Source organism: Mus musculus, chromosome 5, assembly GCF_000001635.26.
Source record: "Mus musculus strain C57BL/6J chromosome 5, GRCm38.p6 C57BL/6J".
Lineage (NCBI taxonomy): Eukaryota > Metazoa > Chordata > Mammalia > Rodentia > Muridae > Mus > Mus musculus.
The window spans coordinates 53,554,966-53,574,867 of NC_000071.6; the positions used below are offsets into that span (position 1 = coordinate 53,554,966).

Consider the following 19,902-nt stretch of genomic DNA (forward strand, 5'->3'; position numbering starts at 1 on the left):
CATGCTAGGCCTTAAGCTTCAATTTCTGAGAAGCCCAGGCTTCTCTGAAAAACTGCAAAACAATGGGCAGTCAATCAGCAACTGCCCAGACATCTGGCCCGCGGCTTACAACAGATATGGAAAAAGTCCCTATAAGGTAATCCTCGTCCTTGAGGAACCAATCAGAAGTATACAAATAGCACACATAGCTCAAACAATCCTGATGAAGGTGACCCAACCACAATTGGAAAACCCCTAACTGGTTTTAAAGGGGCCAGCTTCCCACGTGGTCACCATTTTGCTTGGATAGTTGATCCCTGATTTCAGGCTGTTTCTGCAGAATAAACACTATCTTTCCATACTACTCAAGTCTAGGCTCTTCTTTCAGTGATTCCCGGACCTTTATGGTGTGTGTGTGTGTGTGTGTGTGTGTGTGTGTGTGTGTGTGTCCACACTTGTAGTGGTCAGAGGAAATTTTATGGGAGGTGTTCTCTCTATGCTGGGCAGAAACAAGCAAGCCTCCTGCCTCAGCTTTGTAAGGAACTGGATTGCATGCAGCCTTGTGCCTGCCTGTCTTCCTAGTTAACTTTGTGTTGCAGTGATAAAACACCATGACCAAACATGGGGTGTAAAGAGTTTTATATGGCTTACACTTCATAGGCGTTCTCGAGCGTAACCATCCCCCAACCTCGGCACTCAATGAGTATTGTTTAGACCAGTCAGCCCTACAGGTACTAACTACCAATTCCGGAGCAATCCTGCTCAGCCCTCCAGTAGGGAATCAGTGGCATTAGCATCTCCATTCAGAAAGAGGAAATGGAATCCCATGACTTTCCTTCAAGATATCCAGCAAGTTGAGACTGGGTCCCACTCTGTAGCTCCGGCTGCTGTGGAATTTACAGCATAGCCCAGAACTCGAGGCGTCTGCTTAACCCGGCTTCTCAAATGTTGGCCTATAGGTAAGACTCACTACACTTGACTTATTCATTGGAATTTGTATTTTCAACTTCTAAAACAGCGGTTCTCAACCTGTAGGTTGTAACCCCTTTGGGGAGTGGCCTGTCAGATATCCTGCATATCAGATATTAACATTACGATTCATAATGGTTGCAAAACTAGTTATGAAGTGGAATTGGGGAGTGTCACCAAAAGTACTTGGGATGGTTTGTTAGCCTTTATCTAGTGGGAAGAGTTTCCGGCCACAGGTTGATCGGATTACAACACTGGGCCATGAATTTGGTTCCCATTTTGTCCTGGCTGTGAGGGTGGAGAAAGGAGCTGTGACTCCTATCAGGAATTTCACTTTTTGTTTTGTTTTTGGCTTTTTTTCTTTCAATAGATAGGGTTTCTCTGTGTAGCGTTGGCTGTCCTGGTATTTACTCTGTAGACCAGACTGGTGTCAAAAATCACAGCGCTCCGCCTGCCTCTGCCTCCCGAGCGCAGGGGTTAGAGGTGTAGGCTACCGCGGCTTTTTTGGAGGGTGTTTCACTTTCTTAAACTGTGAGCAGCATACTACTGACCTTGCATGGATCCAGAGTTAACAGGAGCCCCATGGCCGGGATCAGTGTGGTGACAGTGGCGATTGACATTGGGTTCGCTCTCTTCAGTCATGTTTATACCAATCCGTGCGCCATTCTGATGCCAATCCCGAATATTAACATCGGAGAAGGTGCTTTTGTGGATAAATTTGAGCAAGAGACTAAGGAAATACAGCCTGGACCCTTGTCTTGCGATTGCTTCGTAAATTGAGAAATAGATTGAGAGGATATGTCTGAGTGAGTGGTTAGTCTCTCTGCTGGACCGTCCCAGTAATAGAGAGAGTCTGGGCGAACTGCTGGATCTCATTTATTTAACGTGGCGTTCTCTATTAGAAACCTCTAATACAAATGCTCTCTATCACCCATTTAAATGATGGCTTTGGATGGCTTTGGATATCTGGTTTCACAGAGCAAGGAAGACTTAGTGTAATGTTATAGGCAAATGTCAAATTATAATATTATTTATATATATTTATGTATATATTAGAAATTTTGTGTATATATATGTATATATATACATACATACAAATGTGTGTGTGTGTACATATATTTTAGAAGTGTTGCAGAGAAACAAATGAACGCATATGGGAAAGGCAGAAGATGAATGTGAATCTTTCTGGAATAATCCAGATTATTCTGGATTATTCCAGAGCTGATGTGGATAGGCATTGTGTTCCAGCTCTTGTCCAGGTTGTGGGTTAGTGCACGGCTAACAGACTTGCTCAATATGATCGCTGTTGTTGTTGTTTCGAGACAGGGTTTCTCTGTGTAGCCCTGGCTGTCCTGGAACTCACTCTGTAGACCAGGCTGGCCTCGAACTCAGAAATCCGCCTGCCTCTGCCTCCCAAGTGCTGGGATTAAAGGTGTGTGCTACCACTGTCTGGCTCAATGTAATTGTTTAAAAATTATTTATTCTTTCTCAATTTCATTCATGTGTGTAATGTACTTTGAAACACCCACATTAACCTCTGTCATTTATCTTTGTAATGTGTATATTTGCACAAACATATATCTCATATATGTAAGTGCATGCGTACACGTGCTATGATTTTGCATCTGTAAGAATGAAACACCAGTATACCCTTTTACTTCAGCCTACTTTACACTGCTGTGAAAAACAATGTTATACAAAAGCTTTGGCCAATTTCTCCCCTTAAAAGGAATTTCAAGTCTATCCAAGCTTCTGTGCTAGTGACTACTTGAAACCAAAGCTTTCTGTCACATGGCCTAGGATCCTGGAATAGATAATGCTAGCCTGAAAACAAAGGAAGGCAGGTGCAAACAGCTGCCCCATGCTGCCATGAAACAACTCACAACTCAGATTTAGCTCCAGAAACCTTATGCCCTCTCTGAAACACCCACCAGGGCTCTCTCCAGTTCACCAAAAAGCACACCCTAGATAGATATCCTTAAAAATGGACGATTTAATATATTTTCATTTAGATATTATGGAAACTACAAATATTCCTATTTATTTTGGAATCTCCTTTGCTCAGAATAGAATTCTAAATGAAAAACATAAATATTGGCAGCCTTTATTTCTGTTTGAGGCCAGCTGGACTTCTTCCATGGATGAAGAGAGATAGTAAGGAAAATCGCCCTTCGTTAGAAACCAAAACCCAGCAGAAGACATTTCCCCTGGATACTGTTTATTTGTCTTGAGCAAACGAGTATTTGCTTATGAGGCTTTGCGTTCTGCTTACTACTTACGTGTTGATAGAATGTGGTGAAGAAGTGTTGTAGAGAAACAAATGAATGCATACAGAAGGGCAGAAAAATGAACGTGAATCTTTCTGGAATAATCCAGAAAGCAATCAGGGTGGAGAAGCTGATGTGGACAGGCACTGTGTTCCAACTCTCGTCAGGGTGGTGGGTTAGTGTACGGCTAGCGAACTTGTTCAATGTGAGTTTTAAAAAATTATCTAGCCGGGCGTGGTGGCACACGCCTTTAATCCCAGCACTCGGGAGGCAGAGGCAGGCGGATTTCTGAGTTCAAGGCCAGCCTGGTCTACAGAGTGAGTTCCAGGACAGCCAGGGCTATACAGAGAAACCCTGTCTCGAAAACCCAAAAAAAAAAAAAAAAAAAAAAAAAAAATTATCTATTTATTCCTTCTCAATTTCATTTGTGTGTGTGTGTGTGTGTGTGTGTGTGTGTGTGTGTGTGTGTGTGTATAATGCACTTTGATCAAACACCCATATTAATCTCTCTCATTCCCTTTTCCGTTCAGTGGAACCTCTCTTTTTTCCAACAAGTCTCTTTCCTAGTTTCCTGTGCCCTGGTGTATTTATTTTGGGCTCTACTGTATTTAACTGGGGTTGCTTGATAAGTTGAGCATGGGTTGGGGTTATTTACTGAGCAAGGATAACTTACCAATGACTAAGCCAGGAAGCCCCATCTCCTAGCCACCATTAAGCCATTAATTGCCTGTAGCTCTGCATCATGAACCCTTCCTCCATCAACGGTGGAGTGTTGTTGGGCCCAGTCTTGTGCAGCTCGTGTATAGTAACTACTGCTGCCCTGAGTTCTGGTTTGCAAAAGCCATGTCCTGTCCAAAGGACAGTTTCACAGCCTTTCCCACTTGGCCTCTTCCGTTCAGAGACTACCCAAATCTGTGGTAGTCTCTGAACCTTGGGTGGGTTGTTACTAACGCTCCATTAGGGTTGAACACTCAACAGTCACTTCTCAGCCCTGTGACCAGGTATGAGTCTCTGCACTGTCACCATCACACATAGAAGCTTCTATGGTGGAGGCCATGTGCTGCACAGATATATGGTTCACTACACACACACACACACACACACACACACACACACACACACACACACACACACACGCAGAATTGCCAACATTGATTTTTCACTGCATGTAGAAAAACTGCAAATGTTACAAAGGCCGCTGAAAGATGTTGTGGCAAAGTTGTCATTTAAAAATCAAACATGCTTTTATTTAGCTCCTGTGCTAGCCTCAGGGCTGGGGGTTGTGGTTCAATAGCAGTGTTCGTGGATTCGATACTTTTAAAAATGTATAAACTTCAGTATAAAGGGGGAGAATTAAGAAATCAACTGTGGTGGGAAACTGTATCCCGGGGAACTGCGTGGATTGACAGCTGCCCCAGGTCCTCATTCAGAGGAAACGGATGGTAGCACTCGTAGGTTCTACCCTCTAGGTATGTTCTGTCTCCAGGGAGCCCATGTCTAGGGATTGAGGTCTTGTGGTTTGTTTTTTCCTTATTTGGTTGTTAGGTTTTCAGGACAGGGTTTCTCTGTGTAGCCTAGAACTCACACTATAGACCAGACTGGCCTCTAATGTACAGAGATCTGCCTGCCTTTGTCTCCTAAGCCCTGGGATTAAAGGCATCCACCACCACCCAGCTTGCTTCGTTTTTTAAGGTTTTACTTTTTTTTATCTACCCTTGTTGAGAGAAAATTGGCAACTTGCACAATTGTAATGTACAATGAGTCGGTTTGTTGTGCATGAACAGTGTGAAATGATTACCATGGTTAGCTAACGGATCTGTCACTCCACAGAGTGGTTTCTATGTGTGTGTGCATGTGTGCATGTGTGTGTCACTGATGACAACCCTATGTTCTTAGCAGGTTTCAGGTTCACAACAGTGTGTTTAGTTATGGTTACCACGCTGTACCTTAGACCTCAAGAACTTGCCGGTTTTCTTTTCTGTTTGTTTTTTGTTGCTGCTGAGTTGGATTTTGCTTTATCTTTGAGATTGTAATGTAATTGAAACATTTCTCCATTCCTTTGCATCCCTGCAAACCCTCCCGTATACACCCACTCCCCTACCCTCCCATTCCCATTGCACCCTCCATGTCTCTTTTTCCATTAATTCTTGTGTCTACGGGAAAGTGTGTGCCTTTGATAGCATCTCTTTCAAAACCCCCAGCCCTTCCCACCACTGTATTACCCTCTGCTTCTCTGAGGGTCCAGCCTTTTAGATTCTCCATGGAAATGCCAGTTCGATGGCATTTTCTCTCCTCTGTCCCATTATTTATTTAGTTAGTTGGTTAGTTATTGTTGTTTTGGATGTAGAGTCTTGTGTAGGCTGGCCTTGATCTCCCGATCCTCCTGCCTCTGACTCCTGAGTGTTGAGATTAGAGGATGTGCTACCATCCACTCAGTATGATGCTGTCAAGGTTTATCTTTGTCATTTCAAATGCCAGGATATACTAATTGTTTGTTATAGTTTATTCTTTATTTATTTTTGTATGTTTTTGATGCAGAACCTCACTCTTTAAGCCCAGTCTCACCTGGATCTTACTATAGGCTGGTCTTGGAGTTTAGAATAATGCTTTTCCTTCTGCCTCCTAAGCCCTGGGATTACAGGCATAAGACACTCATGTCCTGAGTTTTATAGTGAAATAATATTCTACTGTGTGTGCCTGTGTCTCTCTCTATAAAGACTTGTATATAAGATAGAGAAATAATGTACAGTTGTTTGGTTTGGTGTGTGTTGGGGGGCATGACTTGCTGTGGGTTGAACCCAGGGCTTCATGTGTGTTGGGTGAGATCCCTCTCATTAGCTACTTCCACAGTCGATACAGCACAATTCCTTTCTTTATTCTTCAACAACGCTGTTCCTATATCTTTGACTACTGTGCACCAAAATACTGGGTTTGCTTCCTTGGAATACACATTGGAATACGATTCTGGATATTTGGCTGGGACATAAGCTACAAGGAGGAGAGTGAAAGAGAGGCCAGAGGCTGAAGAGGTGGCCAGAAACTACACGTTGAAGGGGCCTCAAAGGCCTGCTATAGGCGTCTTCAGGGGCTCCTCAGGCACCAGTCGGATCTCCGGTCTGAACGGTCTCCTTTCCCAGATACCCAGGCTGCTCAGTTTCCGCTCAGCCAGCTGTCGTGATCCACCCTATCTCTGGCATCTGGGAGTGTGCCCTGGGCTCCCAGGCTCTTTGTTTCTTGTAAGATTGCACATGACTTTTTTGTTAGCAGATTTTCAATGCTAATTATGATGGCACAATGCTTGAGAGATGACAAAAATAATAGGCAAGTGTATGGGAAGTTTTAAATCTCAGTGTAACATAAATCTGATGTCTCTTTCTATCTCTCTGTCTGTCTTTCTGTGTCTCTGCCTCTATCTCTTTCTCTGTCTCTGTCTCTCTTTGTCTCTCTCTCTCTCTCTCTCTCTCTCTCTCTGACTCTATTTGTCTCGTGTGTGTGTGTTGGACTTCACTGTGAAATCTGGGCAATCAGACAATCCCTAAATTCTGTTTCAGCTGAAGACATCTCTCGTCCTTTCAAGCTTTTTTTCTGGGGATAGTGGTCCAGGCAGTGTAACTCCTTGAAGGACATGCCAACTATAAACTCTGCAGTTCTATTGATGCACCAAATGCATGGTCAAACTTGGCAATATGTTTGAGATAGTTTGTATTAAGGGCAAAGTCAGTCCCAACATCAAAAGAGTGGGTGGATGTCACTGTTAAAATCTCAGGATACAACATGATTCTTAGTGTAGACCAGTGTGCCCTTTAGAAGACCTTTCCATGCAAGGTTTCTCTGGGTAGCCTTGGCTGTCCTGGAACTCACTCTGTAGACCAGGCTGGCCTCGAACTCAGAAATCCACCTGCCTCTGCCTCTTAAGTGCTGGGATCAAAAGCGTGTGCCACAGTTGCCTGGCTAGATTTGTATTTTATGTGCATATGAGTCTCGTCTGTATGTATGAGCACTACATGCATGTTTGTGTTCAAGGAGGCCAGAGGAGGGCATCAGAGTTCCTAGAACTGAAGCTACAGATGGTTGTAAATCACCATTGGGCACTGGGAATCAAACCCAGGTCCTCTGGAAGAGTAGCCAGTGCTCTTAACTTCTAAGCCACCACTCCAGCCATGCCACTACCTTTTAAAAAAGCTTAGTCCACATGTCAGGTCGGATCCACAAGTGGCCTGTTCAGAGTTTATGACTGAGCTCAGGGATCACCTGGCTCCCAGGCTAGTTCGTGCCAGCAGCTGCCAGAATAATGCTCTAGTCCCTTCCATGGAGTCACCTATAGTCTTCTAAGGACCAGTTGATATCTTACACCATGGTCATGAATTCCCTCATGTTGCCAAAACTGTCACTGATGACTAAAATGCTAAGCAATTGGTGGTGCAAAAAGCACTGTTAGTGACCATGACTCACACATTTTAGATATGGGCATCAATCAGCTTAGGGGCAGAAATGTTGGACCTTTGGGTCCATGCTTTCAAGTGAGTCCAGCTTTCACGGTTGTAGTAGAAATGCCAGAGATCCCTCCAATATATTCAGCACTGGCATCCTCCCATTTGATGAAGGCAGGGCCTTCTTAAAGATGAACATAAGTTTTCTATTGACAGCCAGGCGGTGGTGGTACACGCCTTTAATCCCAGCACTCGGGAGGCAGAGGCAGGTGGATTTCTGAGTTCGAGGCCAGCCTGGTCTACAAAGTGAGTTCCAGGACAGCCAGGGCTACACAGAGAAACCCTGTCTCGAATAAAAAAAAAAAAGTTTTCTACTGACGAGATAGATGTCCCATTCTCAGCCTTGGCTGTGCCATTACACTCACTATTGGTGGAATCACACTAGAATAGTATATCATGCAATTGCTATCAATGAAAGATCACTGATGACCACAATATCTTCTGGCTACCAACTCCCGTTCTGGACAAATCAACTGCTCTGATCTTGGAAGAAAGCTGCAGGACGTGAAAAGATGTGATTGTCTGTCAATCAGGGCATGGTGGTGAGGCATGACTCATATTTTTGAAAGATCATCCCAGATGACCTGGTGATCTGGGATAGTTGACACACACACCTATGATCCCAGAACTGAGAAGCTGAAGTCAGAGAATTGAGAGTTTCAGGCTAAGCTGTGTTAGCAGTAAGGCCCTATTTCCAAAAGACCAAACAAGCAGACAAAAGCAGGTGTGCTATGAAAGGTGGACTGCAGGAGAAGAAGATAGAAGACTAGAGTGGAAGGGTAAGGGCTGCTCAACCAGGTCTACACCCAAGGCGTGATGCTGCAGAGCTTTGCCCATGGCATGAAACTAGAAGGACGGCATAATTACATAATGACAGTAGCTCATTGCACTCCCAAAAGGCTTATCAGACGAGGATAATTGAGAAAATGGCTTCTTCCCACTTAGCACCATTATCAGAGCACCTGAATTAACGAGCCCAGTAAATCCAGAAAGACAAATGGAGCCAGCGCTCCTTCCTCCAGGAAAGTCTTTCCGATGCGTTGAAGGCTGCTTTTACAGGAACCGTCTGAGCCCTAGAATTGGCAGTTTCAGTAACTCCACCCGTAGACCAGAAAAAGTGAGTAACATTTAGCAAAGTGATCTCCCACTGTAGTTATAGGAATGCAAGGTTGTCAAGTCCAACCTGCCTGGCTTCTGGAAGGGCTGCTACTCCCAACCCCCTTTATTTAGAGCACTAAGTAGCTGAGAGGAGACCTTAGCATAAAACTCCACTGTTGAAGCTAAGCTTGGGATTGCTGCTGGTGTTCTTATTTTAGGACTGTGTTAAGCTCAAAACTAGTCAATAGTTTAGCAAAGAAGGGTAGTATTTATTTCCTAATGTTTTATAAAGGCTTTGAGGATTCTTGTCAGAGAGGAACAGCTAAATATGTCCACCTGATATGATAGCAAATGTCTTATTTTATTAAACATTAAATTGTTTTATTATTTTATTGTTTTTATCCTATTTTTTTCCTAAGTAGAGCATTTTCCTTTGTACCTAAGAGGAACAGTATTTGCAGTGGTCCTCTACAACACCCTCTCTGATGATCAAGGTCAAAAATCAAATAAGCCCTCAATTCGGAGGCTGTAAGTCATTCTGTTAACAAGAAACAGCCATTGCAAAGCACTCTGTCGCTTTCCAGGTTGGAGTATCAGTCAGACAGAGACTCAATGCAATCGCTTCTTGGCGGACTCTGCTGCCCGAATGTAAGCTGTGTTCTGTGGGCAACCGTCTGCTTATTTTCTTTTCTGGACAAGTGGTTAGCCCATGTTGGATATCCTGTGTTTATGGAATTCCAGAAAGGCTATGTCATAGAAATCGCTGGTGTGCGCGTGCGAACGTGCGTCCGATTTATGGAGAGAAAGTAAACCGAAACAGCTTGTGGAGAAATCCACCCGAAAGCAGTGGCTGAGGTGCCCCTCAGAGATGCGGGGAGAAATCCAGCCGAAAGCGGTGGCCGAGGTGCTCCTCAGACCGGGGCCTTCATTTCCAAGGGCTTTATCCACTATGGTACCTTACCTCATAAGTACCAAGAAGTAAACAATAGATCCAAACGTCAAAGGCTGAGGTGCCCAGCAGAAAAATCATGAAAGCCAGACACATCACTTTATTGTCTATCATTCGTAACACACACACACCAAACAAAAAAAAACCCAAAAAAATAAAAAATACTTCAAGTTGTACTTAAATACAAGAAACCTTAATTTATATTTAAAAGTTGAAATTTTCCCATAAAATCTCAGACAGACGGTTAGAATTAGCATCAGCTTAGAAAATAAACAAAGACATAAGGGACAAGTCTAGGATTGAACAGAAAAGAAGGAATCCTAGAAAAGCTTTTATAATTTAGCTTTTCTTTTCCAACTTCTGAATGAGTTCTGTTCCACTGTTCATTTCAATAAGCTTGACTTTGTGTGAGGAGAGAGATGCAATCTTGGAGTTCAGGGGTTTTGTCTGTGATTTTAACGCCACGATTCACACAGGCACTAAAGAAACTGTTTGTTCTGGTTCCTATAAACTCACTTAATGTTTTAATTCACCTGAACCAACAACCGAATGCCACAGGCCATTTCGAAACAACTTTCCCTCATCATTCAAGGTAGCATGTGCTTTTCATAGTCTTTCAAATACTGATCCCTGAAACAAAACCAAAAACATACCTTTGCCCTGTTTTCTATTCACTGTTCACCGCTGTAATGTAAGTAAGCCCTCTTTGGGGGGGGGGGGGGGAATGCAAAAATGAAGTTTAACCCACAATTGAGTCTTACATCCTGTGGTCTTGGAATTTTAAAATTTCATTCAAAACACACATTATAAACAAACTCTCCCAAATGACCATCTCGAGAGGAATGTGGCAGAAATCCAGAAACAATTGTAATATTTGGACCAAGCATGAGCATAAATAGCCAGTGTGTGTTTTCATGAGGGGGATTATGGCTTGTTTCACAAACCCTACAGGGGATTTGTAGATGGGCAGAGCTCAATTCCATGTCGGTTGAGTGTCTCCAGAAGAAAACAATCCCTTGACAGTCAGTGAAGATGAGCTATTAAAAAGGCTCTCTTTGTTTGTTGGAAGCAGTGGTGTGTGTGTATGTGTGTGTATGTGCATGGGTGTGTGTGTGTGAAATTCACGCCAGGAGCCTTTCACACGCTAGGTGAACACCCTACCACTGAACCCCAGCCCCAGCCCCCAAATATCTTTTTAAACTACTCCTATCTGTTGACTACGAACATTGGAAGGAAACTTTCTGGCCTATAAATAAATGCCTATAACCTCAAGCTCAAAGTTGTATCCGGGGCACCTGATCTTTAGTCTAACGGTGGAGACCGATTCAAGGTGAGCGGGTGCTAGAGAAAGGAACACAAGCAATCTTATGTCTTTTTGTCAGGAATATCCAACCAGTGGAGTCAGTGAGATGCCACCAGGCAGTATCCAGGGGGTGGATGATTTAAAGGAGGATGGAGTCCAGTTGTGCTGCAGGGTCAAACTTCAAAGAGATAAGGTAGGATGGGGAAGCTGTAGAGAGCCTCCTAGTGTGTGCACTAGCCTATGCGAATAGTTCATCTCTCTCCCAGAAAAGTGGCAGTACTTTAACACACACACACACACACACACACACACACACACACACACACACACACGTTGGCATGAGAGTGAAGAACAATTAAGTCAGAGAGTCATTTCAAAATAGTTCTTGGCTCCTTACCTCTGCAGCAAAGTTTAACATGAAGACACCTTGTTATTTCTCCTTTTAGTCCTCAGTAAATTTTAATGGTCTACAAATCCATTATTTCTTCAAAATTTGTTTAGGAGAACAGCCTTATCTAGAGATCTACCATGAATCTCATGCCTATTTTTTTAATAGCACCAACACTCAGAATAGCTCTACAGGAACTGGCAGGATCACCTACTCTAATGAGTAGACCTTCCCACCTCCATGATGTTTCAGTTTCGATTTTAACACACGATTCTGAGAAGCCTGGGTGAACTAATATAGTATCGTAGGCCGCTGGGTTTTAATCATCGTGAAGTGAAAATGCATCGCCTCTCTGGGAGGGACAAAGGAAAGTAGAGGTTCTTCTTAGGAACCCTGTGAAGCTTGCCAGGCCCAAGCAGGAAACATCGAGCAGCTTCTCAGAAGACAGAGCCAAGACCACGTTAGAATTATCTGGTACCCATCAGCATCATGGGCTGATAATTATCTCTGAGGGTTAGTTAGCATGGTCGATGTGTGATCTGCAAGGCAAAAGTGGGGCCTCGGGACTCTCGAGTTTGTACTTCAGAGTGAAGCGGTTATGTCCAAGTTCCTTCACATACCCAACTCCTTGTGCCACGCTTAAGTCCCTTTTAAAGTCGATTCGACAATGCAAAAGCAGGGTTGGGCAAACAGTGGAGGTGGTACAAACAGGTTTGGGCTCAGGGAGAAGATAACCATCTTTAGCATCTGTTTCTGTCCTTCCCTCTTCCTGCTACCCCTTGTCTCTTCTCTGAAGTCCTGGAGCTTGAGCCCAGGACCTCATGCCATACCAAGGAGCCAGCTCTGCGCAGAGCCGTTAGACATCGCCAGCCTTGATTTTTATCTGCATCTGACCTGGGGTATCCCAGGATAAATCAGTTGAATTTTGGATTCGCATTTCACCTCTCAATAGGGATAAAAAGCACCCGATGCTTGCAGAGCCCAGGGCGTATGCACATTCACTCAAAGGAGTCTGTAATACCAAAGCTAATGATTGGTATCAAGACACACTGCACTTCTTACTTTTCCCATGTAGCTTTCACCAAGGAACAGTAGAAAGAGCCAAACCTATAAACTCTGAAAGAGTGTACTATCAACCGAGTGCTGGAGTTTATCAAGTGAACTCCAAATTGAGGGTTATTGTTTTCTGCTCAGGTGTCTGACAACCTTCCTATTGGAGTGCAGACTTAAAGTACTTTGATCATCTTTTTTTGTTTTTTGTTTTGTTTTGTTTTTTTGTTTTTGTTTTTTCGAGACAGGGTTTCTCTGTGTAGCCCTGGCTGTCCTGGAACTCACTTTGTAGACTAGGCTGGTCTCGAACTGCCTGCCTCTGCCTCCCGAGTGCTGGGATTAAAGGTGTGTGCAACCATGCCCGGCTTACTTTGATCATCTTAACTGAGTCAAATTCACTAGTAGGTAAAAGAAAGTTTTATTATGAGGCCAGCTGGCCTGTGTGAAGTGACGTTCCCTTTTTCCCCTAGCATCTGTCACTCCTGCTTAATTTCTTACATGGCTTTATCATCACTGAAAATCCCTTACATATGTCATAGATTGTTCTTGGTGTCCTGGAACTTTGTAGACCTGTAATTCACAGAGATCTGTCTACCTGTCCCTCTGAAGTGCTGGGATTAAAGTTGTGCACCACCGCACCCAGCCCCATATTTGAATTCTTTTTTTTTAAAGATTTATTTATTATATGTAAGTACACTGTAGCTGTCTTCAGACATTCCAGAAGAGGGAGTCACTTGTTACAGATGGTTGTGAGCCACCATGTGGTTGCTGGGATTTGAACTCCGGACCTTGGGAAGAGCAGTCGGGTGCTCTTACCCACTGAGCCATCTCACCAGCCCCCCATATTTGAATTCTTAATACAAATTCCCCAAGAACAGCTCCACTTCCAGTTCAGCCCTGTTACCCAGTTCCTGCCTCATTCATAGTAAGCATTCAACAAATATTATTTTTGAGTTAATAAGTGTCGGGGTGAAAGTTAGTAAGACGAAAGGGAGGTGAGCTAAATGAGACCATCAGATTCTTGAAAGACTGACTTGCGTTCTTGGTAAAACTGCCTGATGGAAAATTCAGAAGGTTGTTTTGAGATAGAGTGAGTTTATCTGGCCTTTGGTCCTAGGCAGAGATCTTCACCGATAACCTTTAAGGAAAATCACCCTAAAGCATCTAGACACAAAGGGATCCCTTATCTACTGATCTATAGCCTGACCTTAAGAGTGAGTTCCAAGATGGCCAGGACTACACTGAGCTACGTGGGTCTGCTTTGTACCAGACATGTGAGCTGAGTATCATGGTTAATTTCCCTACCGACAGGTGATCTCAGAAGTTAAGGCATATAAGCGAAGTTCCCAACTAGCACCAACTAAAATCTGGCCTTCTTTCCCTGCACCACAATCTTTTTTTTTTCCCCCCAAAGACAGGGTTTCTCTGTGTAGCCCTGGCTGTCCTGGAACTCACTTTGTAGACCAGGCTGGCCTTGAACTCAGAAATCCACCTGCCTCTGCCTCCCAAGTGCTGGGATTAAAGGTGTGCGCCACCACTGCCCGGCCCTGCACCACAATCTTATGTTGGGTTAAATCTCATGGTTAAAAGCAACATTATTTTTCTCCTTCAGATTTTTTGATTACTATAAGTGGAAGGTTATTCTGTCCTGGGACTGATAACTCTGATTGCTAGAAACCAAAGTTCATTATAGAATATTCCTGAAAGCCGGGTGTGGTGGCTTACACCTTTAATCCTAGCACTTGGGAGGCAGAGTGAGGTGAATCTCTGAGTCTGAGGCCAACCTGGTCTACAGAGCGAGTTCCAGAATGACCAGTCCTATATAGAGAAATGTGTCTTGAAAAACCAAAGGCAGGGTGGGGTGGGGGGTGAGGCAGAACATTCCGGGAAGATTACTCACAAAACTGATAATAGTATTTTCTTTTTCTGAGGCTGAACATGACCAGAGAGAGTCTGACTTTTCTGTTCATGGAGTGTTGCCAGATAAAGGATAATATTAAACCTTGATTTCAACTGTTGGGAGGTGTAGTTCAATGGTAGCGTACTTGAGCAACCTGTGAGGTCTTAGGTTTAATCCTTGGTTGTGAATACACAAATGAATGAATAAATACACGATGTGAGACAAACAGTTAATAACTGTAGTTTAAGTATACACCAACTAACACATGGGATAAATGCATATCATCTAGGAAGAAAGGATTTAAAATGGGAGAACTTTGGTTCTGGGCACTTAAATAAAGTCAAGAAGCTACTGCTAACCAGATCCCAAATTTTTGCATATGAACCTTTGACCTGGGCTATAGACAACTTCTCCTCACATGCCAGTTGACCTTTGAAATGTTGTTAGCCTCTCCAGACCATCTGCATACAAAACCCCATACCCAACTCCTCAAAGTCTAAAACCATGGTCAATCCCTTTCTTGGAAGACAGCTTGGCTTCTGTCAGCACCAAGCACATCTCACCAGCAAGCGACGAGTCTCCAGACCCTTAGGACTTAGACCAGGTGTGAGCTCTGCTACCTCTTTGGAAAGAAAGCCTCGGGCACATTTTAAAGTAGGTTTAAGTCTGTGCTTTCCCAAATTACAACCTCTATTATTCCCAAATCAAAAAAATGTCTTTGATCTCAACTATGTTGATCATGTTCTAGGTAAAACAAAACCAAAATCAAAACCAACCAACCAAACAAACAAAAAAACCCACAAAACCACCTCACTAAAGGTACACAGTGATGTTTACTGAAATTATATCTTGTACTTTATTTGCTAAACCTGGCAAATATAAATATTCTTTTCTATAAATTTAAAATTTTGTTCCATATGCACATGTTGCCCATTTAAAATGTAATTGTGATTTTTAAAATGTTGGGGTTTTTTCCCCCTGTAACCGAAGCATTGTTAGAAGCAACTTTAGGACAGGACTGGGACTCAGTGGAATGTGCTGAAGTTAAAGGCTAATTTAAAAAGCAAGATTAAAGGAATGCACTTGCAGAGATGACTTTTTAAAAGGCATGTACAATGGTAGAGGGAATAGCAAAGAGGAGAGAGTTGGAAAATATCCTTCCTGGGGAAATTGTAGTCAATAAAGCTCTCAGAGTTCTCCTTGGGCCTGGAGCAAGGCTATGCCAAGAGCGGAATGCAAAGGTGTCTGGATTCCAGAATAACTCAAGTTCCAGGTACAACCTTAAATGCACTCTTCCCTTCATTTCCCCCTTCCTGCTTTCACATTTTTTTAAAAAAGACTTCCGTTTCCCAAACTGTTTTTATGCCATTCCTCTCTAGTTCCCTGATGTCCAGAAACACCCACTCTCAGGAACTGCCTAGACACGCTCTTCCAAGTAACCTTCTCCTACCCCTAGTCCTGGGCTATAATAAAGGGTGGGGGTGAGAGAAGGCCATCAGCTGGGCACCCCTTGTGCAGGCTATAGAGAAAGGCTGGGGTGGGACCCAGCATTCAAACTGGAACTCTCCGGAACCATTTGTGTGAGTTTAGGAAAGTTACTTCATTTCTCTGGGTCATGACTTCCTTTCTAATTTCTCCGAGCCATAACTTCCTTAAAAGGGGACACAGACTTTATAGGAATAAAGGAGCCACAAAGATTATGTCCTATAAAACCACTTAAGTTAATGCTTAATAATTCCCACCCATTAATTTTTTTTTTCTTTTTAAAGATAAGCTGGGGAAATGGTTCAGTCAAGAAAGCACTTGCCAAGAAAGCTGGAGGACTTTAATTCTCTCCCAAGCAGCTACATAAGAAACCAGGTGCCATGGTGCTTGGCCCACACCTGTAATTCCACAGCTGGGAGGCAGATGAGGGTGGATGCCTGGGGTTTGAAGACCAGCAGGTCTATCCCAACCAGTGAGCTCCAGGTTCAGTGAGAGACTGTCTGAGAAAATGAGATAGAGAATGACTGAGAAAGATGCCTGAGGTCAACCTCCAGCTCCACCTACCTGTGCGTGCATGTCCAGGCACACACACCACTAAGGTCACACCACATAAGAAATGTTAAAGAGCAATCTCAATTTTAGTGTGAGCATCAGGGATGGATCAACAAAGTGATGACTGTTCATGGGTTTTCTGTGGAGTTCATTCCTTTATTTCTATCTATCTATCTATCTATCTATCTATCTATCTATCTATCTATCTATCTATCTATCTATCTATCTATCGTACCATTGAGGCAAACTTCATATCAACATTTTTAAATCATTTAACTGAATGAAGTATAACTATTCCCTCTTTCCTTTCTTCTTCTTCTTCTTCTTCTTCTTCTTCTTCTTCTTCTTCTTCTTCTTCTTCTTCTTCTTCTTCTTCTTCTTCTTCTTCTTCTTCTTCTCCTCCTCTTGCTCCTCCTCCTCCTCCTCCTCCTCCTCCTCCTCCTCCTCCTCCTCCTCTGCCTGTCTGTCTTCTTAACAACTTTAGTGAGTTCTGTTCCCCAAGCTATATAATTTAATGATTTAAAGTGAATGTTCAGGGCTAGGGTATAGCTCACTCAGCATGCACAAAACCCAAGGTTCAATCCCAGCACTGCATAAACTGGGTGTGGTGGTACATGCTTGTAATCCCAGGTCTCTGAAACAGTTTTACAAAACAAAAGAGACCACAGTGCATATTTGGTAATTTTTAGTATGTTCACACACTTGTATACTTGTCACCACAGTCAATTTTTATTATTCCCAACTAAGCCCTGTACCACGTGGCAGCTATCATTTCTATCTAATCTAATCTATTGGTTGATCCACCCGTCCATCCATCCTATCTATCATCCATCCATCCATCCACCCATCCATCCATTCTATCTCTATGTCTATGTCTAAGTCTATGTCTACGTCTACATCTATCTCTATCTGTAAATATCCCTCTGGTCTAGACAGCCAGTCTTCTGTCTCTATATTAATCTATTGTCTGTACACACTTGTATTTTCCAGACATTAGAGTCATATTATACAGTATCTTCTTGTAATTTGCTTCTTACATATAGAGTAGTTTTAGGAGTTTGTAATGACACTATCAGTAATTAACTTTTTTGTAGCCTAATACTCCATTTTCTGGACACATTGCACTTGATCTATGGATTCACCAGTGAGTATGCATTTACAGTTTCAGATTTTTAGACGTTATTAACAGTACTGCCAAAACTTATGCTTTTGTATGGACATATATTTCATGTTTTCGGTTCTCTTTGGTTTCATACCTGAGCGTGAACTCCATGAGTCATTTAGAAAGTCTGTCTTAGCCTTTTGAGGAACTGCCAATGTGTTTTCAAACTGGCTGCACTGCTCTGCGTCCCCGTCAGCTGAGTATGGGGCTTTCAAGCCTTGTCAGTCTTTGGTCCTTGTCTTTGTCTCTTTTTCATTGTTGTCTTCTTAGTAGGTATGAAGTGGTCTTTCACTAATGATGCTGCTGATGCCATTGAACACTTAAAAATATCTTTAATGGATAATTGCATATTTGGGGCGGGGGAAGAATATCTAGTTGCATCCTTTTGTTTTGAGGTGCTAGGAATTAAATGTAAGGCCTTGCACACTCTCAGCAAGGGTTCTATCACCAGTCACACCTCCAGCTTACCGTCCTCTTCCTTCTCTGGTTTTCTCCTCCTCTCCCTCCTTCTTCTTTCCTGCATGCTATTTCCCTTGGCCTTCTTTGCCCATTTTAAAGTTGAATTGTCTTTTAAAAATGTGTGTGTGTGTGCACGCACCACAGCACAAATGTAGAGGTCAGAGGAGAGTTTGAGGGAGTCAGATCACCCCTTTTATTAGGCGAGCACTGAAAGCTGGACCCAGGCCTTCTGGCTTGTTGGTAGGTGCCTTTACTCACTGGGCTAGGTCACCTATTGGAGTTATTTGTCCTTTTTTTTTTTTTTTTTTTTTTTTTGGGTTTGGGTTTGGTTTTTCGAGACAGGGTTTCTCTGTATAGCCCTGGCTGTCCTGGAACTCACTTTGTAGACCAGGCTGGCCTCGAACTCAGAAATCGGCCTGCCTCTGCCTCCCGAGTGCTGGGATTAAAGGCGTCTTTTTATTATTCAGTTTTAAGAATTTTTCCCTATTCTCTATGCTAGGCTCATATCAAATGAATTGTTTGCAAATATCTCCCTTCATTCTGTGAGATGTATTTTTCACTTTTGTGTGCAGTATGTGCATGTGTGTGGGTGCACTGGTGTGTGAAGCCCAGAGAAGTCATGTGTCTTCTTCAACATCACTCCACCTTTTTCCTAATGTGTACCTAAAAATGTTGACGCATTTATTTTGTGCTAGCATAGCTCTTAGAGTTAAAATAGAATAAATAATACTGGTATGATTTTGGCACACTATAAATTTGAGGGTCTTTAAAATTCATTTTTATTATATTTTGATATTATAGCATAATTACATCATTCCCCTCCCTTTCCTTTCTTCCCTCCAACATCTCCCACTTTTCTCTCTTTCCTTTTGTATTATTACACACACACACACACACACACACACACACACACACACACACACACACGTTACTATATAAATAAATACAACCTGTTCAGTCCATATATTTGTACGCATATGACTTCAGAGCTGACCACTTGGAGCTCTTTTGTGAGAAAGACTCTTTCTCCTGCTCTAACACTCCTTAGCTGCCTGTAGTTAGGACCGAGGCCTCCTGAGCGTTCCCCCTTCCATGTTAACATGTCCCTAAATGTCACTCTGTTCATGTCATGTTTAGGCAGTCATGTTGATGACATTTCATGAGTGTAGTTTCCACTTTTTTTTTTGGACAGGCTTTCACTGGAATGGAGTTTGCTATTTTCAGGCAGACTGGTTGGCCAGTGAGTCCCCAGAGTCAACCTGTGCTGGGGTTACAGACTCCTGGCTTTTCACAGGGATGCCAAGCCTGGAGTCGGTCCTCAGGCTTGCTTTAGGAAGCAGTTTAAAAACTGAGCTTCCTACCTAACCCTCCTTTTACTGTCTTGAGAGTATCCTTTGAAGCACTGAAGATTTTAATTAGGATGAAATCCAATTTATTTTTGTTTTTCATTGTTATGCTTGGTTTCTTTTTTTGAGATATGTTCTCACATAACACAGGTTGGTTATGTGCTATGTTTCCAAGGGTGGCTTTGAACTCCTGATTTCTCTTCTCCTACCTCCTAGGATCTGGAAGTGCAGCTATGTGCTGCCTTTCCCTGATGCATTGTTTAATGCTTCCACACCATAGCTATGAAACCATTGCTAATCCAGACTTCTAAGGATTTTCCTGATGCTTTCTTTGATGAGTTGGAGTTTGGGATTTTTATGTTGACATACGATCTAATTTTTGTTTGTTTGGTTTTTTTCGAAACAGGGTTTCTCTGTATAGCTCTGGCTGTCCTGGAACTCATTTTGTAGACCAGGCTGGCCTCAAACTCAGAAATCCGACTGCCTCTGCCTCCCCAGTGCTGGG

At 42.9% G+C, this 19,902-nt stretch overlaps 1 protein-coding gene across 1 annotated transcript in view; it reads left to right on the plus strand.

Moving 5' to 3' along the window:
* Positions 1-813: 813 nt before the first annotated feature.
* Rbpj (recombination signal binding protein for immunoglobulin kappa J region) overlaps positions 814-19,902 on the plus strand; it is a 101,667-nt gene continuing 82,578 nt past the window's right edge. The window contains exon 1 of the mRNA NM_001080928.1: positions 814-938. Within this exon, the coding sequence (NP_001074397.1) occupies positions 925-938 (14 nt within the window). The 5' untranslated portion in view covers positions 814-924. The remainder of the gene's footprint in view (positions 939-19,902) is intronic.